Source organism: Danio rerio, chromosome 10 (assembly GCF_049306965.1).
Source record: "Danio rerio strain Tuebingen ecotype United States chromosome 10, GRCz12tu, whole genome shotgun sequence".
NCBI lineage: Eukaryota > Metazoa > Chordata > Actinopteri > Cypriniformes > Danionidae > Danio > Danio rerio.
The window spans coordinates 42,300,932-42,325,948 of NC_133185.1; the positions used below are offsets into that span (position 1 = coordinate 42,300,932).

A 25,017-nucleotide genomic window follows, 5' to 3' on the forward strand; every position below is an offset into this window, starting at 1 on the left:
AACACTGGAGGTGAACTGTGAGTGGTAATTTTTGTTATGTCTGGAATGGTGTTGTTTAGAGATACAACATCAAATCAACGTCTTTAATTTATATTGTATTTGGTTTTCATCTCAAAGAGTGGCATTGAAGGCACCTATTTTGTCAGGTCTTGTTTCCTATGGGGATCAAATACTGGACGTGAATTGTGATTGATGGTTTTTGTTATGTCCTGAACGGTGCAGTTGAGAGATACTACATCAAATCAAAGTCTTTCATTTATATTGTATTTGGTCTTATCTAAAGTGACTTACGTTGCATTGAAGGCACCCATTTTGTCAGATCTTGCTTTTACCGGAAATCAAACACGTGAGGTGAATTGTGAGGGGTGTTTTTGTTGTGTCTAGTGCTGTGCTGTTTAGAGATACAACCTTAAATCAAAGTCTTTAATTTATTTTGTATTTAGTATTTCTATAAAGTGACTTACATTACATTGAAGGCACATATTTTGTCAGGTCTAGCGTTCCCGGGAATCAAACACTGGAGGTGAACTGTGTGTGGTAATTTTTGTTATGTCTGGAATGGTGTTGTTTAGAGATACAACATCAAATCAACGTCTTTAATTTATATTGTATTTGGTTTTCATCTCAAAGAGTGGCATTGAAGGCACCTATTTTGTCAGGTCTTGTTTCCTATGGGAATCAAATACTGGACGTGAATTGTGATTGATGGTTTTTGTTATGTCCTGAATGGTGCTGTTTAGAGATACAACATCAAATCAAAGTCTTTAATTTATTTTGTATTTGGTTTTATCTTAGCGACTTATATTGCATTGAAGGCACATATTTTGTCAAATCTCGCGTTCTTTGGTAATCAAACACTGAAGGTGAAGTGTGATTAATGTTTTTTGTTATGTCTGGAATGGTGTTGTTTAGATATACATCATCAAATCAGAGTCTTTAATTTGTATCGTATTTAGTTTTATCTTAACGAGTTATATCGTATTGAAGACACCTATTTTGTCAGATCTTGCTTTCCCTGGGAATCAAACACTGGTGGGCAATTGTGATTGATTTGAACAACACTGTTCCAGACATAACAAGAACCATTGAAGTCTTTAATTTATATTTATGCATTTTGTATTTGGTTTTATCTAAAGCGGCTTGCATTGTACTGAAGGCACCTGTTTTTGTCAGATCTTGCGTTCCCCGGAAAATAAATATACAGTCTTGGTGTTGGTTTTGTAGCATCATGCTGTTTGAGCTACAGGGAAGCATTTAAAGTTTGTGTGAAATCAAAATTTACAATGTTTATTTTGCTGGCGCACATCGTTGTTCTTTAGGTAAACAATAAAACAGTCTGATCATTTGCTTCTGTGTTTGGAGTGGCGATCCTTCTCTGTTGATGTCAGTTTGACGCTTCAGCCACAATATTCTTAACCGCTCCCCTCTTACCGTTAGTTGGCTATGAGGGAATGATGTGCAAAAAAGTCCCCTACTCAACATTCTATTCAGTTAAAAGTACATCAACATTCAGCAACTTCAGGTTCATGTGGACTTTAAAGGGGGTCGCACACCAGATATGCCTTGCAGCTCCATGCATTTTAGAATTCTAAACACATACTCATCGGCCACTTTATTAGGTACACTTGTGCAACTGCTTGTTAATGCAAATTTCTAATCAGCTGATCACATGGCAGCAACTCAATGCATTTAGGCACGTAGACATGGTCAATACGATCTGCTGCAGTTCAAACTGAGCATCAGAATGGGGAAGAAAGGTCATTTAAGTGACTTTAAACATGGTATGGTTGTTGGTGCCAGATGAGCTGGTCTGAGTATTTCAGAAACTGCTGATCTACTGGGATTTTCACGCACAACCATCTCTAGGGTTTACAGAGAATGGTCTGAAAAAAGGAAAATATCCAGTGAGCGGCAATGCTGTGTACTGAAATGGCCAACATAGTCACCAGATCTCAATCCAATAGAGATTTGCATCATGGATGTGCAGGCGACAAATATGCAGCAACTGCGTAAGGCTATCATGTCAATATGGACCAAAATCTCTGAGGAATATTTCCTGTATCTTGTTGAATCTATGCCACAGGGGATTAAGGCAGTTCTGACGTCAAAAGTGGGTCCAACCTGGTACTAGTAAGGTGTACCTAATAAAGTGTCCAGTGAGTGTAGATTTGTATCAGAGCAAACACACCGGCACTGCAATTTAGCGGCTGTCCTCCAGTGGGCGACCCCCTTAAATGTGATTACGCACTTTTGGTCCGCACCTGGGTTTGTTTGACGTCAGAATTTGATTTGTTTGGCTAGTATCAACCCAGTTTTCAGGTTTGGTAGATGCACCGTTTACCTAATTATAGCACTTTAACTCAGATTTTCATTAAATGCCGTCTTTAAACTTTCTCTATCTGTTTTGTCTCTAGATAATGTCACCGTCCACCGTAGTTCACCGCAAGCTCTGAGGAGAGACATTGGGCTCGCTGTCACTCACAGGTAACCCCGCCTTCTGTCAGCTTACTTACTCAATCAAAATCTTAGAATGGAAATGTAAGTAGAATTCTTTTGGTTTACATTTTAAATAAAAAGGTTTGTTTATGTGTTTCCAGGTTTTCTACAAAGTCTTGGCTTTCTCAGACGTGTCAAGTGTGCCAGAAAAACATGATATTTGGGGTAAAATGTAAACATTGCCGGTGAGTACAAATACGTATTTAAATAGTCCTTGTAGAAATGAGATTTGTCGCCCTTAGGGTTTTTATCTCGCGTTGAACATAATAGAAGGTGTTTTGAAGAATGTGGATAACCAATCCGTTTCAGTTCCTGTTGACTGTCATTGTATTTTTGTTCACGCAGTAAAGGCAATGGGAACTGGAAACTGGTATTTTAAATTTGTTTTAAATGTTTTGAGTAAGTTTCTCTTTTTTTAAATGTGTTTATAGCACTTTGTGAGCATATCTTGGAGATCATTACATGTTTTTAATAGGGAAAATATTTTCAAGACAATTAATAACATTATTTCTGATTTTACTTTAAAAATACATTAAAATCAGCAGTATATGTAGATTTACTATAATAATAACTAAATAATTATCGAACACATCATGTTTTTTCCCTGGGAATAATATTTCTAAATGAGCTGTTGACATGGAATTAAAGCAGATTTGGGGAAAAACCAAACAATACAAACATAAAAATAAAATCAAACAAAACAAATCTGAAAATGATTTATGTGTAATATGTGTGAAATGACACAAGGAGAAAGTACTGCACTACTGAAATGTATTTAATACTTTATATGAAAGGCTTTTTTTGGTGATGGCAGCTTAAAGACACCTCTCATATGGAAAATGAAGTCACATGAAATGAGTTTTTTCACAAAATCTTAATGGTTCTGTGGCTCTTGTCTGTCAAATCTGATCTTTAATTTGTATTTTATATTGGATTCAAGTCAGGTGATTGGCTAGGCCAATTTACAGCTTGATTTTTCTTTCTCTGAAACCATTTGAGAGTTTCCTTGGCTGTGTTTTGGATCATTGTCTTGCTGAAATGTCCAGCCTGGTTTCATCTTCATCCTCCTGCTAATGTAGATGTTGGACTGAAGCAGCTGATATTCATTTACAATAAGGAAGAGCAGCGGGCTGCTGAAGAACTACTGAGAGATTTCAGCTGCTGTCTGAGCTTTCACTGCCTTCCTACACCTTCCTTTCTTTTTGTCTGAGTCATTTCATTTTATTATGCATAGCTTCATTTGTAAACTAATTAGATTTGTTTTCTTTGCGTATATGGATTTCTTTGGTTGTTACCAACATCCAGGGAATTCAACGGCACATTTAGAAAAATAGCATCCACTGAGTCACAGCAACTAGAAAATGTATTTAACGTTATTCACATCAAATCATTTCACAAGAAAAAATTGCAAATAGCCCCCTATGAACTCTTAATGGCAATGATCAAAAAATGCATAGTATTCTACAACACTGCAGACTTATGGTAATGGTTAAATATTTATTAAGATTTTTCACAATGATTATAATATGTAATTATATAATAAATATATTGATATTATTATTATTATTATTATTATTATTATTATTATTATTATAGTTTAAAAAATCTGTATGTAAAATTTGCATTTATCTATTAAGTTTTATTTTTTACTACCGTTACATTTATGATATTGTTTTTTAAATATTTTTTGGGCCCGGAAATGTCCTTGACAAGTTTTTTTGAGATGTAATCAAGCAAACCACACTTAAAAACCAGCATGTTTGTGTTTTCAGTCGTCTAAATGCATATCACTCAATCACATGTGAATGTTTCTTCTGGTAGATTAAAGTGTCACAACAAATGCACTAAAGAAGCTCCACCATGCAGAATTTCCTTCCTGCCCAGTAAGATTCTCTTATCTTTCGGTTACATATTAAGACAACAATTGTCATAGATTGTACATATTTCAAATACATATTTTCTGTCTATGTCCCTCAGTCACTAAGATTCGCAGGACCGAGTCTGTGCCCTCAGACATCAACAATCCCGTAGACCGTCCACCTGAAGCGCCACAGTTTGGGACTCTACCGAAGGCAATCACAAAGAAGGTACCGTCGACAATCTGATGAAATATATTTAGTTGAAGTCAAAATGATTAGCCCACCTGTGAATTTAGTTTCTTTTTAAAAAAAATTACAAATGATGTTCAACAGAGCAAGGAAGTTTTTTTTTCCTATAATATTTTTTTTTTTCGGGAGAAAGTCTTATTTGTTTTATTTTGGCTATAATAAAAGCAGTTTTTAATTTTTTTGAACCCTTTAAGGTCAAAATTTTTAACCCCTTAAGCAATATTTTTTTCTATTGTTTACAGAACAAACCACTGCTATCCAATGACTTGCCTAACTTGTCAAAACAGAAATTTCAGTAAGGCTTCTCTCTTACAGGATCAGCCGCCGGTACTGAATCAGCTTGACTCCAGCAGTAATCCGTCCTCCACCACCTCCTCCACACCGTCCTCTCCTGCCCCTTTCCAGCAGAGCAACCCGCCCAGTGTGACTCCACCGCCAAACCCCTCACCAAAAGGCCACCGGGACAATCGCTTCCACTTTCCAGGTAAACCCCCTTAAACACTAGCTGGGAATGCCAAAATTCAACTAGAAAAGAAATCAAAACTACTTTTATTATAGCCAAAATAAAACAAATAAGACTTTCTCAAATCACTTGGGCCCAATCCCGATTCTACCCCTTAGCCCTTCCCCTTAACCCTACCTCTCGTTTTGCACATTCCCGTGAAGGGCTAGGGGTGTCCCAATTCGCTTTAGCTTGAAGACATAGGGCTAAGGGAAAGGGGTAAATAGCCCTTCGAATGAAGATTTTTCAGGACCACACTCGAAACCAAGGGGTAAGAAAATTTCCCAGAATACACCAGCCACAAAAGCATGATCACAGCACCCGGAATAAGGAGATCCACAAATTATTATTTTTTGTCATTATTATGAATTTTTACAACAAACAAGCACATGTTTTAATATATTCATAAGTGCGTTCATGTTTTATCATCATGCTTAAAAAAAAACGCTAAAATAAAATTTTTTTAAAAATTTTTACGATCCATAATCATAACTCCTGTATAGCTGTCCCACAACATTTTGACACTCGAATACCCTGTCAGTAATGTCTAGTGGCTGGGAATAAGCTTTTCACAGTGTCTACTATAATGTTAAAGTTGTTTTTGGTGTGTTTACATAGATTAATATGGCCACTGTGTAAATGCACAGTACAGTTACGAGCTTATTGCCACATTAGATCGTTATGATAGCTTAATATATACCTTCAATGATGTCCTGAAGATAAATACCCAAAAATAACACAACTGGAATAACCACAGCAGTTACGATCGTCGATCTCGTATGAAGCAAGAGACTGCGATGATATATGATGACATGTGCAGGTGCTGTAGTGCTGTCCCAATTCTTAGGGGTAAATTTGAAAGCCCTCCCCCTTCACTATCGGTTTTAAGGACCAAGGGGAAGGGGTACAAAAATAGAATTGGGATTGGGCCTTAATTGCTAAAAGGTGTTATGCTTGCTTTTCACCCATGTCAAAATTCACATAGTAATCCCTTAAAGATGCAGAATGTAATGCTAATAATGTGAGTTTAAATGCTGTTTTACATGACATTTATTGCTGTACTACTGAAAGCAGCAGCAGATAGTTCACCTCAGATCTTGAAAATAAAATAAACCGTTTGAAATTGAACTTTAGAACTGTCAAAACCAAAACATACCATGGATTTAGCATGTACATTTAATAATGTTAAAGAGCTTGTTTATTACAGCCGTGCCTGGAACTTACAATATGCATTACTTTGGAGACATGATACTGTATTTCACATATACTGTAGGCAGTCAGACCTGATGTGCCCAGCACTTATAATTTGCATTACTTTGGATAAATGATACTGCCTCTTGCACTCTTACACATAGGCAGTCAAACCTGCTCCCTCAGAATACATTTTACAATGTAAAAACATAATTTATACATTCATAGAAATTTGTAATCTTTCATCTGCAATGAGGATGATCACAACAGGACAAAAATACTACTTATTATAAATATTCAGGGGCACCTATAGGTTACCCCTCTTTCAAAATTTGAAAAAAGTCAATAAAATTCACAGGAGAGCGAATAATCGTGGCTTCAACTGTAGCTGTAATAATCCTGGAGAAATGAAAGCTGATATTCAGGACTGCATGTTGCTCGGACTCAACACAAAGCATTATGGGACATCACCTCTAACCTCTGTTCACTTCCTGTCTGTCTTTCTCTCTTCCTGTCTTCATCCTCTGCGCCAAAGCTGCCTGTTATTTTCAGCATCGACAGCAGTTTATCTTCCCTGGTGAGTTTCAGAGTCTGCAGTCTCCTTCATGTCTCATATAATGACGTCCAGGATCCAGTGAGGCGACTTTTTTGTAAACATTTTCATGAGGGAATTATTTCAGTGCTGTTTTTCAGCTAATGGTAATTTAATATAATAGAATACAATTTATTAGTATCGCCTCTCAGCAAGAAGGTTGCTGGTTCGATCCCGGCTAGGCCAGTTGACATTTCTGTGCGGTGCTTGCACGTTTTCCTCATGTTGGCGTGAATTTCCTCTGGGTGCTCTGGTTTCCCCAACAGTTCAAAGACATACGCTATAATATAATATAATATAATATAATATAATATAATATAATATAATATAATATAATATAATATAATATAATATAATATAATAAAATATAATATAATATAATATAATATAATATAATATAATATAATATAATATAATATAATATAAAATAATATAATATAATATAATATAAAATAATATAATATAATATAATATAATATAATATAAAATAATATAATATAATATAATATAATATAATATAATATAAAATAATATAATATAATATAATATAATATAATATAAAATAATATAATATAATATAATATAATATTCATTAAATTTTCCTTCAGCTTAGGCTCTATTTTAGACCATCAACCACCAACTATCCCAGCAAATATTTTAGCGTATCCTCTTTCAGCTGCAACCCAGTACTGGGAAACACCCATACACTCTCACATTAGGGCCAATTTAGTTTACCCAATTCACCTAAAGTGCATGTCTTTGGACTGTGGGGGAAACTGCAGCACCCGGAGTAAACCCGTGCCAATACGAGGAGAGCATGCAAACTCATCACAGTAATGCCAACTGGCCCAGCCGGGACTCAAACCAGCAACCTTCTTACTGTGAGGCAAAAGTGCTACCCACTGAGCCAATGTGTCACCCTATAATATAATAAATTAAAAAATAAATAAATATATATATGCATGGTTATTGCAGCGAGTGTACATGGGTACGCAGTACATTCTGACAGTGTTTTTTTTGTGTTTAACCTATTCTTAAATGAGTATTTCAAAATATTTATACAAATATTTAAAGGATTTAATGGATTAATTGACAATTAATTAAATTGCGTCCTTATTAAAGGACGCAATGTACAAAAAAGATCAGTTGTAATAATTTAATTAATTAGTTTTTCCCATTATTATTTACATAAAATACAATTTCATACGAAGATCTTTTATTACAAAAATCAAATTAACCAAAAACAGTAGTAGTATTTGCATTAGTAGTAGTTGTCATAACAGTTGTAGTAGTAGTAGTCATTGTAGTAATCGTTGTCGTAGTAGTTGTCGTCATAATAGGTAGTAGTAGCAGTAGTAGTCATTGTAGTAGTATTTTTAACATTTTTGTAGTTATAAAAGAGAAATAGAAAAGTAGACTAAATGTAATTTTAAACAACATTTATATAAAAAAAAACAAGTAAATTAACCAATTAACTAAAAACAGTAGTAGTAGTAGTAGTAGTAGTTGTAGTAGTTGTCATAGTCCTAGTAATAATAGTCATAGTAGTAGTTGTAGTAGTAGTTGTTGTAGTAGTAGTAGAGTTCGTTTAAAACTAAAGCTGTTAAAAATGTTTATGTTAAATAAAATAATGCTGAAGTTAAATTACAAATATCAGATTTAACAGTTCAATCATAAAAAACGTAATAATAAAAAGTAATAATTCAATTAATTCAATTAATGAATCCATATACAGGTATAAATAAAGATTAGCAGTAATAATATAGTTCATCCATTTTGCCCAATATTGTTCACATTATCTACAAACTAAAGCAATGTTATTATCAAAGAACAAAAACACTAGTAGTGAAATAAAATGATTATACTTTTTTATTGCATAATAGATGCACAAAAAATTACCAATTTTAATGAATCATTTTTTAAAGGTAAGTGGTTGCAAACAATTGATATGGGATGAGTTTAAACACAAATTTAATTTAGAAATGTTCAACTTAATTTGTTTGTATAAATTCAGCCCATATCAATTGTTTGCAACCACTTACCTTTAAATAATTTGCTAAATCCAATGAATCATTTTTTCCAGTGTAGTAAACTAAATATTTTTTGTTCTGTAAGAAAAAAATGTGTCTGTTCTTTCTTTATTTTTTTGTCGGGTCTGCAGTGAACTGAAGTGAACTCCTAAAATAATACAAATCATAGCACAGCCTGAAGTGTAGTCTTTTGCATGTTTTGCATGCTGAGGTTTATTCTGGTTTTGCTGGAGAGTGAATTGCTTGTGAGTTGAGCTGCCCCCTGCTGGTGATTTATGGCACTGCATGTTATGTCAAACAATAATAATAATATCAGTAAATGCTCATAAAGAAATAATTATTGTGCATTGTAAAAAAAAAAATACAGGGTTCCACACAATTCACTTATGTTGCTAAAACACAAATCGATTAATTTAACGTAACACATTTAAGTTGATTGAATATAAAACAATTAAGTTGTCCCAAAAGAAATCAAGAATTGTGTTTTTTCAGCTCATTTTAATTAAGTAGTTTGAACAAGCAGCAAAATCATTTTTTGAGTGTATGTGTTGTTTCAAATGCAATGAGTTGATCAATATTTCCGTTTTGCTTTAGATGTGTGCAGTTCCAGCATCCTTCACTCAGATGGACTTCCAGACACAGTGTAAGTGACTGAAATGTAATGCTGCTTATCATAAAATGCATTTCTGTATATTCTGCTTTCAGTCACTAGTGTTTCTTTTCTGCATAGTAATGAGATTGATCCGTCAGTGGAAGAGATGCACGCAGAACAAGATGAGGAAGATGACCGAGAGGTGGGATGCGTGTGGATCATTCAGAGTCAACACATTGTCATATTTTCATTTCTAAATTGTGAAGTTTATAGATTTAAAAAAAGAGAGATAGTTTTCTTAATAACAAAAATGCGAGTAATTATTTAAAAAAACAACAACTTAATTTTCACATTTTATGAAAAATATTAACTGTTAAACGAAATAATTCTAAAATAAAATATCATAATTAGTACATTGCAATTTAAAAACGAGAAATGTTGAGGACACCATTCATTTATTCATTTACTTTCAGCTTAATCCCTTATTTATCAGGGGTCGCCACAGCGGAATCAACCGCCAACTATGCTGGCAAATGTTTTACTCAGCGGATGCCCTTCAAGCCACAACTCAGTACTGGGAAACACCCATACACTCTCACATTAACTCACACATAAACTACAACCAATTTTGATCATCCAGTTCACCTTATAGCGCATATGTTTGGACTTGTGGGGGAAACCAGAATACCTAGAGGAAACCGATGCCATCAGAGGGAGAAACTTCACAATATTATATATTTAACTTGACTGAGTTTGTCTTAATATATATATTACTGGATTTGTATTTTTTCTTTATACTTTTTAAATTGCATTATTATGGTTTTGGGTTCAGGGTTTATTGAAAGTTTTTTTTTTATTCTCGAGAAGTGTCTCATTATTTCTGTTAAACTATTACTACTAACTACTAAACCTAAAATGGTTTATATATATTTCCCAAATGATGTTTAGCAGAGCAAGGACATTTTCACAGTATGTCTGTTAATGTTTTTTCTTTTGCAGAAAGTCTTAATTGTTTTATTTCGGCTAGAATAAAAGCAGTTTTTATTTTTTTTTAAAATCATTTTAAGGTGAAAATTGTTAGCCCCTTTAAGCAAATTTTTTTTTGTTAGTCTACAGAACAAATCATCATTATACAATAACTTGTCTAATTACCCAAACCTGGCAAGTTAACCTAATTAACATAGTTCAGCCTTTACATGTCACTTTAGGCTGTATAGAAGTGTCTTGAAAAAAAATCTAATCAAATATTATTTACTGTCATCATGGCAAAGATAAAATAAATAAGTTATTAGAAATAAGTTATTAAAACTATTATGCTTATAAATGTGTTAAAAAAAATCTGCTCTCCATAAAGCAGAAGCTAAGGAAAAACATAACCAGGTCAGGGGCCGGGGGGTGGGGGTTGAGGCTAATAATTCAGGAGGATTAATAACTCTGACTTCAACTATATACATACTGTATAACGGCATATAAAAAGTATTTAGGAATGCATTAACAAATTAAAAACTAAATTAAAACTCACAAAACCATCAATCAAATGAACAAATGAATAAAATTTATAGCAAATTTAAAAGAAACACTCTTTTCACAGTCCCATAGAAGTAAACAGCTGGGTTTTACCATTGTTTAATCTATTCAGCCGATCTTTGGGTCCTGCGGGATCACTTTTAGCTTAGCTTAGCATAGATTATTGAATCGGATTAGACCATTAGCATCTCAGAGTCAAAAGCCTTAAATAGAAAAAGGTGTGGCAAAACGTTTTATTTTTAATTTTTTTGATGCTAATGGTCAAATTCGATTCTATTAACTATGCTAAGCTAAGCTAAAAGTGCTCCCAACATACCTGAAGATCAGCTGAATGGATTGAGGACATGTGAAACACTTGAGTGTTTCTTTAAAAATAGCATTGGAATAAAATATATATGATTATTTATTACAGTTGATCTCCAGGTCTGGGGTTATCACTTTTTGCTTTGCTTAGCCTAGATTACTGAATTTACTATAATAAACTTGTTAGTAGTGCTGAGAAAAATTTGAATGGTTTGCTTTCTTTCTTCCAGGAACTGGAAGAAGAGGAAGAGGAGGAACTGGAAGCCGAGGAGGACGAGGAGGAAGAAGTGGCAGTGGAGGAAGAAGATGAGGAGGAAGAGCTTGAAGATGAAGAGGATCTCGAGGATCTAAACGGTGGCTCAGAAGGAGAGTGTGAAGGAGACGAGCTGGACGACCTGCCGAGCGCTCGAGGGGGCCACTGGAAGGGCCCAATCTCCCGAAAGGCCAGCCAGACCAGCGTGTACCTGCAGGAGTGGGACATTCCCTTCGAGCAGCTGGATCTGGGAGAGCTCATAGGGAAGGGCCGCTGGGGGCGTGTTCACCGCGGCCGCTGGCACGGGGAGGTGGCCATCCGGCTGCTGGAAATCGACGGAAACAACCAGGACCACCTGAAGCTCTTTAAGAAGGAGGTGATGAACTACAGGCAGACGCGCCATGAGAATGTGGTGCTCTTCATGGGAGCCTGCATGGCACCTCCACACCTCGCCATCATCACCAGGTAATGGAGCAGAAGGGGCTGCTGGAGATTGTTTTGGTTAGAGCTGGGCGATTTAAAGCAGTGTTTCCCAACCCTGTTCCTGAAGGCACACCAACGGTACACAACAGTACACATTTTCAACCCCTCCCTAATCAAACACACCTGAATCAGCTCATCAGGACATTAGAAGCGACTCAAAAACCTGAAGTTAATGGGTCAGATAAGGCAGACATCCAAAATATGCACTTTTACTGTGCCTCAGGAACAGGGTTGGGAAACACTGATTTAAAGGTCCGGTGAAATAAAAAATAAAGTTTTTTAGATGTTAGTATCAGTATTGTTTATTTTTAGGATATCTATTAGCTAGTGGGCTTCAAAACAGTAAAAAATCAAATTTAGAAAATATTTAGAAGTGTTATTGTGCAAGATTTAAAAGTCCTATAAAATTAAAATAAAATATTTTAGGTGTTAGTATCAGTATTGTTAGTTTTTAAGATATCTATAAGCCAGTGTGCTCCAATACAGTGACAATTCACGTTTATAAGATATTAAACTGATATAATCATGTAAAGCTTGTAGTTTGTCACTTCTGCCTAAATGGGTCAATGATTTTATCCATGTCACTATCCGTGCTTCAGTTTCTCATCAAATCAGCTGATCAAACAAATACTCTCTAGTGTCTGACATGCCCCGCCCCCCTTCAAGACACTTTTTATTTTATTTGCTTGTGCTCAACCACTCTCATGGGTCGAGCAGTGATAAAACAAAATGTTATTTGCTGTTTTAAAAAAGGAAGAAAGCTACACTCTCACCCTCTTTTTGTAATTGGGTTGATATTACATCAAACTTAAAAAAATGAACATTTCAAAGCACTTCACAGGACCTTTAAAGAGTAAGTTCACTCTCATATCCCGGAGTCCTTCATTCGAATTCGGAACACAAATTAAGATATTTTGGGTGAAATCGATGAGCTCCCTCATTCTCCATAGCTAGTTTAATTCAGAGTGAATCGTTGAGTTTTTTTTTTTTTATCCAAAGCATTTTCCCAAAATATGTGTCAAAGTAAGGTTTGTCACCAAAAATCATTCTGCTAGCTGAAACTGAAAATTTTATGTCCAGAACCCCTTTAGAGTGGATGAAAATACCCCCAACAGTACATAAGGATTAAAAGGGTCTTAAATTTGACTTGGTGAAAACTGCAGAAACTCTGGGATAAAAATGTTGACTTCTTTTTACTTTTTACTTTACTTTTTCACTTTAACACTGGCCTTTGTGCAAGTGAACATAAAAACTCAAAAACTCTCAAAAGTGCAAATGTGCTGAAATCATACTCTTCACCTAGAAAACATGTTTCTCTACAGCTTCTGCAAAGGCCGGACGTTGTATTCTGTCGTGAGGGACACAAAGAACACACTGGACATCAATAAGACTCGGCAAATCGCACAGGAGATTGTGAAGGTAGTGTTCATGTTTATATGTACAGTTAAAGTCAGAATTATTAGCCCCGCTTTGAATTACCCTTTTTTTTTTTATGTTTCCCAAATGATGTTTAACTGAGAGAGGAAATTTTCACAGTATTTCCTATAATATTTTTTCTACTTCAGAAAGTCTTATTTGCTTTATTTTGGCTAGAATAAAAGCAGTTTTTCATTTTTTAAAAACCATTTTGAGGTCAAAATGATTAGCCCCTTTAAGCTATATATTTTTTGATAGTCTACAGAATCGATAGACTACCATCGTTATACAATAACTTGCCTAATTACCCTAACCTGCCTAGTTAACCTAGTTAAGCCTTTAAATGTCACTTTAAGCTGTATAGAAGTGTCTTGAAAAATATCTAGTCAAATATTATTTACTGTCATCATGACAAAGATAACATAAATCAGTTATTAGAAATGAGTTATTAAAACTATTATGCTTAGAAATGTGTTAAAAAAAATTTATCCATCTTTGAACAGAAATTGGGGGAAAAAATAAACAGAGGGGCTAATAATTCAGAGGGGCTAATAATTCAGAGGGGCTAATAATTCTGACTTCAACTGTACTTTTATTAGGTATCTGAGTGAGTGTGAAAAACTAAAGTCTGCTTGTGTTTTAGGGAATGGGCTACCTTCATGCTAAGGGCATCGTTCACAAGGACCTTAAATCCAAAAATGTGTTTCACGACACAAACAAAGTCGTCATCACTGACTTCGGCCTCTTCGGGATCTCTGGAGTGGTTCAGGAGGGACGGTAAGTTACTATGTTGAGGTGTGCTCTCCATGATCTCAAATTACGGTCTCAAATTTATTTAATAATAATGACTTGCACATGTATGTATTTTATTATTTTATTTAAAACAAACATTATTAATGACCAACAGGATGCTACTTGGTTTAAATGTTCCTTCTGGTTTGTCTAAAGCTAAACTGTTGACAATAGAGTTTGTCACTACAGGCAAATTAGCCTTTATTGATAATTTTGGGCCTTAAATGTTCTCATCAGCTGCTCTTACGTACATCAGATTCAGTTTCAATCATATCTGTATTCTCAAGGTTTACAAATGGATAATTTCATACAGAATTTGCCTGATTATATACACCATTTTATTCTTCAACAATTTGTGAGTCCTGATTTAACAGAAAAAAACATTTGTAAAAACTGACTTTAATGCCAAAAAATGAAACAAGAGTTTTAAATCTGCTTTCATTCAATGTTCCGATATAATAAATATATGCAAATTAGCACATATCTAATCATTAATATTTAATTTATTGCTCATTAGCATATTTAAATATAACAAAATATATATTTTTTCAATTCCTAATGTAATCAATCTCCTGCAGTGTGTTGTCTTTAAGCAGGGGTGCCCTGAAGGGCCGGTGTCCTGCATATTTTAGTTCTAACCCCAATTGACCCTTTGCTAAGCCACACCCGAAAACTACCACACACCAATCGTGGCTTAGCAATCATAAGCTTTGTGCATATGGATTGTGCAAATCAGATACCCGGTATCCTAAAAACGTTTGGACGGGGTCGTGGAATTTTTTTCCCTTGCAAAAACCAGATCAAGCTGTGTAAGGGGCCGTGAAAGCAGCACAATCCAGTCATATTTCCATCTGTCTCAAGTTACGAATATTTGGATTACATATAAACAGAACAAAACAGAGATGTGATCACAAACTGAGCACTGAACTGAAGCGTCTATATACTTCACCCGCAGCTGTTTTTAAGTCATTTATACCCCTTGTGCCCATGTCAGAGCTACAATTTACCAATGTTTAGTCAGTCTTTCAGAAATGTAGTCATTGGTGACGACGTTATACCGGGTTAGTGTCTGCTTTTATATTTGGTGTCAGATTAATATTTGCTGGTAGGAAAAATCTAATTTTTCACTTCAGCTATTTATACTTTGATTTGCATCATTTTTTAAACTGCAAATTAGAATAGAAACTGTATAAAAAGCACACAAACATATAGTTATAGGTACTGTACATTGTTATAGGTCAATAATGCTAATATGCAGGGTCGGATTAACCATTGGGCATTATGGACCAGGGGCCCATGCGCACTTGGGGCCCCTGCGAGGGGGGTAAAGGCTGATTTTTGGGTGTCTATTTAGGCTAAGTGCAAATGACACACCTCATTGGAATAAACTAGCTGAGTGATTCCCGCCCATCACCGTTTGATTGACAGAGACAACATAACTAAAGAGCGCAGCAGCCAACAGCATGAGTGGTGTAGCTCGTAAAGAGCATGGCAACATGTTTTGATGTGATCCGGTTCGAATCCACCGTCTGATGAACACGTTCTTCATCTTTCCCTTACTACATATCATATTTTGCCTACTTTTCATCATGAGGAAGACAAGTAGGAATCATTAATGAGTGTGTGTATTATGGAGGACTCAGATTTATAGAACTGGATTGGAAAGGTGTTATATCCAAATCATATGCATTATAAGTTTGTAGAATTTGTACATTAAAAATACCCTTAAATATAATTTTAGGTACTGCTTCAGTGAACTTGAACAAGTATATTAAAATGCATTCATTTTCACTAGTTGTATTAGTATATTTTTTTCAAAGTGTGCTTTAAATGCTTTAATATAAGTTAAATCTTTGTAGACTAGAAATATGTGTACTATATCATTTATTTTAAAAATGTAGGCAATACATTATAGATTAAATAAAAAAAATACATATATATTATATTAATCTTATTTTTTATTCAACTATAGGGGTGCGGCCAGGTAGGAGGCCTACAAGACATTGTGACAAGGGGCCTCTGAATTTCTTAATCCGGGCCTGCTAATATGTGGCACAAATCCATCAATTTCCCCTTTCTGGCTGTTCTTTCTTTGAATAAATTATGTTCATTCATAAAACATGCACTGTCCATGCGTGTTTCCTCGTCGGTTAGTAACTCTGTATTTCATTGCACAAAACTAGTCTATCAGGATTTTAGGCAAAAAAATTGAGAATCATGATTTAATTTATTATTATTAGATTACTTTTTAATTTCACCAATTTTGTGATGCATAAACTAAGCTGTTGAATGGTCAGCATATGAGGCAGCTAGGCTTTAGCCTAAATTTTGAATAAATTATTTTCTAATCGGTTGCGTATTATGTCGTGAATATGCCCCTGTAATGCATACTGCCAGGCACGAAAGCTTGACAGGCGTAACAACAGTAACTAAGGAGGGTGTGGCTGAGCGAAAAGTCAGTTAGACACACCTGAACCAACTTGTTAAGCTCTTTCTAGGTATACTAGAAACTTCCAGGCAGTTGTGTTGAAGGAAATTGGAGCTAAACTATGCGGGAACACTCCATTTCTTTTGGAAATAGGCTCATTTTACAACTCTCCTAGAGTTAAACAGTTAAGTTTTACCATTTTTAAATCTATTCAGTTGACCTCTACCCTGGCGGGAGCACTTTTAGCTTATCTTAGCATAGATCATTGAATCAGATTAGACCATTAGCATCTCACTCAAAATTTTTAAAAAGATTTTAGATAATGTAAAGCTTGACTCTACTGTAGTTAAATTATGTACTAAGACAGACGGAAAATCAAATCAAAAACGTTGCTCTTTTCTAGGCCAATATGATTATTTTCAGGCACTGCATAATATCATTGCGCCTGCTGCAGCCGTAGTACTGCAGCAAAGTTCTTTGATTAATACGCTGGAAGGAGAGAATAGTTCCTTGCCATATCGGCCAAGAAAACAGCAAATTTTCATCGTTCTTAGTACAAATTGTAAATGTAGAAGAGTCAAGTTTTAAATAGGAAAATTCTAAAAACTTTTTTTTTTATTTGAGCAAGATGCTAATAATCTAATCCGTGCACGGGCATTCCTGACAAAAAGCTTGTGTTTGTGTGTACAGAAATGTACTATTCACCCTCCCTGTTAAATTTGATCTAATCATATCCTGAAACACACCTCCTTTCCTGCTTTCACTTCTCATACTGACGGAGGGAGCGATTCGTTTGTAATCGAATCCCCCGAACGACTCTTTCACTAACGTTAGCCAACAATAGTACAAGTTTCTGGCAGCGCAGCATCTCGTTGTCATATTTCTTTTGCATTGTTTGCTGGTTTTATTCAACAAAACTAGCATAAGCCGAGTGTTTAGTTCGAGTTGGAGCTGCTTTGCCTTATGGTGAATGCAGTAAGTGACTGTTATCATCAATAACGTTACCTGATTAGCAGAAAAGTTCAGAACATACAAAAACAGAAAAAAACTTAATATTACCTATGAAACATTCTGCCTTTGTGCTTTGTTTTCTGTGTTTGTTCGTTACTACACCCGTAGACAGCGCTAAAGTCCCGCATCTTCACGTAATAACACTGTCTTGACTAGTGCGGTTGAATGTCATTTGTCCTGGGAGCACTGTACCAATGTGGCAGCGCTATTGACGCATGCTCAGGGTCCCTATGCGATATCTAGTGTATATATCTATGATCTGTTTCAATGAAATATGCTAAGCTAAGCTAAAAGTGCTCCCTCAAGACCCAAATATCATCTGAGTGGATTTAAAAATGGTAAAACTCATCTATTTAACTCTAGAGGAGCTGTAAAATTTGCCTGTTTCTAAAAAAAGTGAAGTGTTGCTTTAACAGGACTGCTTTATTTTCCTTCCAGACGTGAGAACGAGCTGAAGCTTCCTCATGGATGGATCTGTTATTTGGCTCCAGAAATTGTGCGTAAAATGAGTCCTGGAAACAATGAGGACAGACTTCCGTTTTCAAATGCTGCTGATGTTTACGCGTTCGGGTGAGCGGTATATCATTTTCTTCAATCTTGTGTTGTCCTGGGCGGAGCAGCACTGACCTGAGACCTGTATCTGCTCTGTTTTAGCACCATCTGGTATGAGCTGCAGGCGCGGGACTGGCCCATCACCAGTCAGCCTGTGGAGGCCACCATCTGGCAGGTGGGCAGCGGAGAGGGCATCCGTAGGGTCCTGGCAGAGATCAACCTGGGTAAAGAGGTCACGGTGAGTGCTGGGATTTAAATATGTCTATTATATGATGCGTAATCAGCGGGAGGGTGTAGAAATGACACTAATACACTCTTTATGCCAAGAGTCAAACCTAGGAAGAAAATAATGTAACTTAACTGCTACACTGTAAACAGTAGGAGTAATAATAATAATAATAATAGTAACAATAAATACAAATAATAATAAAAAAAGTGGCAAAATAATAATACATTACTGGTGTAAAATATTATTTATAAAATGTTTTTGATTGGTTATTATTTGAAGGACATTAAAGGTATAATATATCAAATAAAAATAAATGTAAATGGTAACACTTTCTCATTATAGCTCTTTTTACAAGATGTAAAATAAGTCTCTGATGTCCTTAGAGTGTATATGTGATGTTTTCGCTCAAAATAGTCCACAAATAATGTTTTATAACTCTTTGAAACTTCCTCTTTAAGGCTTTCATCTTAATTTTGCCATTTTGGGGACTGTCGCTTTAAATTCAAATTAGTCTGTTTATTTCAAAAGTGTCCGGAGCTACAAATGCCTGTGTGTCAGCATAGTGGCAGACATACCTGCCAATACTCCCGTTTTTCCCGGGAGTCTCACATATTTGAGACCCATCTCCCGCCACCCTCCTGTTTTGTTTTATCTCCTGGAAAACTCCAGTAATTTTACCCCGCCCCTGGTTCTCAGCTTTTTGGTATAGTCTGTAACAACCCTGGGTCGCCAACTTTGGTATAGTATTCGATTGTAGTGGCCTCCCGAGACCCATTTCATAATAGTTACACCACAGTACAGTTACTAGTCGGTCCTCAGCTGTGTTATTCAGACAAACACACACCGCATTCCACCCTGCGCGACCAAAAACCTCCCTTCCAAGCATTTCTAAACCATATTGTTGTTTCATAACATCTAATTTTTCACAAGGTGGGTAATTAGCCCAACGCTCAACCCCCAACCTGGAGGACAAAGACATACACACATACACTATAGACAATTTAGCTTACCCACTTCACCTATAGCGCATGTCTTTGGACTTGTGGGGAATCGGGAGCACCCGGAGGAAATCTACGAGAACACAGGGAGAACATGCAAACTCCACACAAAAATGCCAACTGACCCAGCCGGAGCTCGGACCAGCGACCTTCTTGCTGTTAGGCAAAAGCGCTACACTTTGCACCCCCATGCTGGCCTAATTTTAAGGCTTAATTAGGTTAATTATGTCTTTAGACAACAGTGGTTTGTTCTGTTACCAATCAAGAAAGAAAATGTTAAGGGGGCTAATAATATTAATCTTACAAATTGTTTTTAAAACTGCATTTATTCCAGCCAAACTAAAAAAAAAAATACTTTATTCAGAAAATAAAAATATTATAGGAAATACTTTGAAGATTTCGTTGCTCTGTTAATTATCACTTGGTAAATATTTGAAAAAGAATTTAGATTTCACGGCAGAGCTGGTAAAAATTTTGCCTTCAACTGCACATGTATAAAGGATACAGAATAAGGGTTGTTACCTTATAATTGGGTCAGAATGAGTTCTGAGTCTGATTGCTGGATTGCTGTCTGTCCCACAGGAGATTCTGTCCGCCTGCTGGTCGTATGATTCTCGTAACCGGCCCACGTTCACTCATCTGGCAGACATGCTGGAGAAGCTGCCCAAACTGAACCGGCGTCTGTCTCACCCAGGGCACTTCTGGAAGTCTGCAGAGTACGTAACATAGAAAATGCACAGTGGACAGAGAGGACACTGCAAACACAACCTCAGACACACCAAAGTGTATAAGTGTGGCTCATTTGGTTCTGGGTTACTTCCTCCCAGACCTTCGCTTTGCTAAGGGAATTTTTAGCCTGTTTACTAAAATTATTTAATTAATAATTTCAGATAAACTGATGACAACGTGCTGTAGATTATAAATTCATTGGAATAATTTTTTTGTAATAATACAATAAGTTATATGACATTAAAAAATGATCAGTTGAATTGTTGTTTATTTAATTATAAACACTGCATTTTAGTCAATATTTTAAATATTTCCTTCAATTATAGTATTAATTATGCTAAATATTGAAATAGTTTGATTACTCTGTGTTGTTATTGATAAAAAGAGTTAATATTCATTTATCGATGTAAATAATTAAAATTAAATAAAACTAAAGAAGTTTAACAAACAAACAAACATAAACTGTATAGTGCACTTCAACACATCCTCTCTCTCAACTTTGATTTCCTCTCCCAGTGCACTGTAAATTAACTGTTTATTTACGCTTTTAAATTGCATTTTGGGACTTTGATCTTTCCTCCATTGACTTTTGATGTTAACAATATTGAAACGTTACTTTTATGGACATTTTTTATAGATTGAAGTTTATATTTTGTTAATTTTTTTTTTATTAATAAATAAAATAAAATAAATTTTTTTGATTAATAAAGGGACTAAGCCGACAAGAAAATGAATGAAATGCACCAAACATACATTGCCTAATTTTACTAAGAAATGGAAACAAATATGAATTTTTAAAATAGGGTGTACTCATTTATGCTGAGCGCTGTATATATGCTGCCCTAATATTCTAATTAATAATATTAGATTGTGATAATAAAAAATAAATAAATATATAATAACAAATGATTGTGATGATTTTGTAGGGGAGTGCATTAAATATAATCAAACTAATTACAAGCAGAGATATAAAGAGCAAATATACCATTGAAGGAGTGTAACAGTAAACAGGTACAGATAATCACATGTACAATACAATATTCATTGTTTAAATAATTAAATACGATTAATCCTTGTTAAAGCTACAAACATAATAACTCATTGTGCCCAAATTCTCAAAATTTGCTTAAAATATTTTACACCGGCCTTGAAAACACAAGCAACTGATAAACTTTCACTTTATTATGTTTTTTTAACTGAACTTTAACTTTATTAACTGAAAAGACTCCAAAATTCTACATAATTCTGAGTCCACATTGCATGTCCTGTGATGTGACACATTTATTCACACGTTGTGATATCGATGCTAAAACGATGTGTTCATTCATTCATTCATTTTCTTTTCGGCTTAGTCCCTTTATTAATCCGGGGGCGCCACAGCGGAATAAACCGCAAACTAATCCAGCTTTTTTTTTGCAGCGGATGCCCTTTTAGCCGCAACCCATCACTGGGAAACACCCATAAAGTCTTGCATTCACAAACATACACTTCTCAATTCATCTATAGCGCATGTCTTTGAACTGTGGGGGAAACCGGAGCACCCGTAGGAAACGCACGTAAACACAGGCAGAACATGCAAACTCCACACAGAAATGCCAACCGATCCAGCCGGGGCATGAACCAGCAACCTTCTTGCTGTGAGGCGAGAGCACTACCCACTGAGCCACTGTGTCACCCCAAAATGATATATTGTGCAGCTTTAATATACATAATGTGTGTGTATTATTTCTTATACAATATATAGTTTCAAACCACAGGACTAAAATGTCAATAAAGCTCGATTTGTTAAACTACACAGTTGAATTTTCAACATCAAGAGTCAACAGAACATCCCATAATGCAATTCACACCTGTAAATAAATGTAAAACACCTTGAATCACAAACAAAAACTCAATGTAAACTTAAATCAATGTATAGTTTTTACTGTGTGTAAACTCCTAACCTCAGACGTCTCAGTTTCTCTCTCTAACCTGCTTCTCTTTCTGTCTTCTGTTTTTATGTATGTGTGTGTGTGTGTGTGTGTGTTTGTTTTTCTTCTGTGGTTGTATAGGTTGTAGCCGCGTGCCTGAAACATGAGCAATGCAAAACACAAACCCGGCTCTGCCTTGCATGCCTGCTGAAAGCCTGACCTCTACTGGACTTACAAACTAACACGGCCTGCTCTTCCATCTCTGACTTTCTCTGAGTCCTGTGTGTGTTTGAGGACAAGAGACTGACCTGGCAACGCAGACAACAAAACTCTTTGCCTTTTTTCAAACTCCTACTCCTGATATTATTCTTATTATTTTTCTGAGTGTGTGACTGGTTCTCTTTCCCCTTTCACTCGTGACACGTTTCTCATCAGATTGGATTCAGTGACACTTCAATGCAGAAGTTCTCCTTCTCTCGCTCTTTCTCTACCCCTTCTTTCGTGGTCTTGGTGCCTCTTAGTCCTGTGCGACATGCGCTGATTCTGTCTCCGATGGGCTCGTCTGGTTCATGCTAACACACTTTTAGTTGTCACACTTCCTCCACGGAGACTGCTAGTAGCTGTTTTCCTTCACAAATGCTGATGTTCTTGACGGAAAGTTGTCGAGCTGTGAGGGTCCAAACAAGTGTGGGCCCTTTCTGAGTACTGATTGCAAAAATGAGCCAAAGAGAAGCGTGTATGTCTTCTCGCCTGACGATATACAGTGTCCTCTGCTAGCATCGGCACGTATTGGTAAATATGAGCAAAGAAAAATCATTTGTGTTGTTGAGCCTTGTGAAATTTTGCTCTGAATATTAACATTGAGAGCAAACAATTGCAAACACAGCACAGTTTTTGACTTTTATAATTAGGTATTAACTAGAGATAAAATTGTTAAATATGCTGTGAAATGATCATTCTTTTTCAAATATTAATTATTTACAAATAATTAAAACTTCCCAAGTGCTGTTTAATGGAAAGACTTTTATTTCAACACGTTTTTAAACAATAGTTTTATTAGGTAATGTCTAATAACTAATTTATTTTGTCTTTCCTATGATGACAGTATATAATATTTTACTATATTTTACAAGATTCTACCCAGCAGACACACAAAGTCATAAGAAGTTAATATTAGGTTAGATTTAGGTCGCCAGCGTCTAAGGACAATGTTATTTTGACGTTTAATAACGACGTCAAATGACGTTGATATTTGGTTGATTTTAAGTTGTGTTGGAAAGTGACCAAAATCCAACGTCGAACCAACATCTTAAACCATCGTCAAACACATATTTATTTGTTAAGTATGGCAACCAAAGTCTGACATATAATAGACGTCACATTGGTAACATTTACACAACGTCAAGCTGTAACATTATGGACGTTGATATTTGGTTGTTTTGAAGTTGTGTTGGAAAGTGACCAAAGTCTAACATCGAGCCAACATCCTAAACCATTGTCATATCGAAGTTAAATACTGACTTTTATTTGTCAGGTATGGCAACCAAAATATAACACCTGATAGACGTCATATGGGTAATGCCTACACAACGTCAAGCTGTAACAACATTAGACATTGATATTTGGTTGAATTTAGGTTGTGTTGGAAAGTGACCAAAATCCAACATCGAACTAACATCTTAAACCAACGTCAAATACTGACATTTATTCGTCAGGTATGGCAACCAAAATCCAACACCTGATAGACGTAATAATAGTATTGCCTACAAAACGTCAAGCTGTAACATCATTAGACGTTGATATTTGGTTGATTTTAGGTTGTGTTGTTAAGTGACCAAAATCCAACATTGAGCCAACATCTCGAACCAACGTCATATCGACGTCAAATAGTGACATTTATTTGTGAAGTATGGCAACCAATATCCAACATCTGATAGACGTCATATTGGTAACTTCCACACAACGTCAAGCTGTAACATCATTAGACGTTGATATTTGGTTGATTTTTAGGTTGTGTTGGACTGTGACCAAAATCCAACGTCGTGCCAATATGTTAAACCAACGTCATGTTGACATCAAATACTGACATTAATTCGTCAGGTATGGCAATCAAAATCCATCTAATAGACGTCATATTGGTAACATCCACAAAACATCAAGCTGTAACATCATTAGACGTTGATATTAGGTTGTTTTTCAGTTGTGTTGGAAAGTGACCAAAGTCCAATGTCGAGCCAACATCTTAAACCAACATCATATCGATGTCAAATACTGACATTTAGTCGTCAGGTATGGCAACCAAAATATAGCGCCTGATAGACGTCATATTGGTAATGCCTACACAATGTCAAGCTGTAACATCATTAGACGTTGATATTTGGTTGATTTCTAGGTTGTCTTGGAAAGTGACCAAAATCCAACGTCGCGCCAATATGTTAAACCAACGTCATGTTGACATCAAATACTGACATTAATTCGTCAGGTATGGCAATCAAAATCCATCTAATAGACGTCATATTGGTAACATCCACAAAACATCAAGCTGTAACATCATTAGACGTTGATATTAGGTTGTTTTTCGGTTGTGTTGGAAAGTGACCAAAGTCCAATGTCGAGCCAACATCTTAAACCAACATCATATCGATGTCAAATACTGACATTTAGTCGTCAGGTATAGCAACCAAAATATAGCGTCGGATAGACGTCATATTGGTAATGCCTACACAATGTCAAGCTGTAACATCATTAGACGTTGATATTTGGTTGTTGATGTTTAGGTTGCGTTGGAAAGTAACTAAACTGCAACCTTTGTCCGATGTTGGACATTGATGTCAGCCTGACAATTTTCCATTCTAACCAAATTGCAACAACGTTG

At 35.6% G+C, this 25,017-nt stretch overlaps 1 protein-coding gene across 4 annotated transcripts in view; it reads left to right on the top strand.

Annotated features, from left to right (window-relative positions):
• ksr1a (kinase suppressor of ras 1a) overlaps window positions 1-23,541 on the top strand; it is an 87,757-nt gene extending 64,216 nt beyond the window's left edge. For all 4 annotated transcript variants that reach the window (XM_073915096.1, XM_073915097.1, XM_009305583.5 and 1 more), the window contains 15 exons: window positions 2,415-2,484; window positions 2,598-2,681; window positions 4,318-4,379; window positions 4,474-4,583; window positions 4,920-5,088; window positions 6,833-6,874; window positions 9,514-9,562; window positions 9,650-9,713; window positions 11,572-12,059; window positions 13,400-13,496; window positions 14,137-14,270; window positions 18,163-18,294; window positions 18,379-18,514; window positions 20,086-20,219; window positions 22,284-23,541. In XM_073915096.1, coding sequence (XP_073771197.1) covers window positions 2,415-2,484; window positions 2,598-2,681; window positions 4,318-4,379; window positions 4,474-4,583; window positions 4,920-5,088; window positions 6,833-6,874; window positions 9,514-9,562; window positions 9,650-9,713; window positions 11,572-12,059; window positions 13,400-13,496; window positions 14,137-14,270; window positions 18,163-18,294; window positions 18,379-18,514; window positions 20,086-20,219; window positions 22,284-22,290 — 1,778 coding nt within the window. In that variant the 3' untranslated portion in view covers window positions 22,291-23,541. The remainder of the gene's footprint in view (window positions 1-2,414; window positions 2,485-2,597; window positions 2,682-4,317; window positions 4,380-4,473; window positions 4,584-4,919; window positions 5,089-6,832; window positions 6,875-9,513; window positions 9,563-9,649; window positions 9,714-11,571; window positions 12,060-13,399; window positions 13,497-14,136; window positions 14,271-18,162; window positions 18,295-18,378; window positions 18,515-20,085; window positions 20,220-22,283) is intronic.
• The last annotated feature ends 1,476 nt before the right edge of the window (window positions 23,542-25,017 follow it).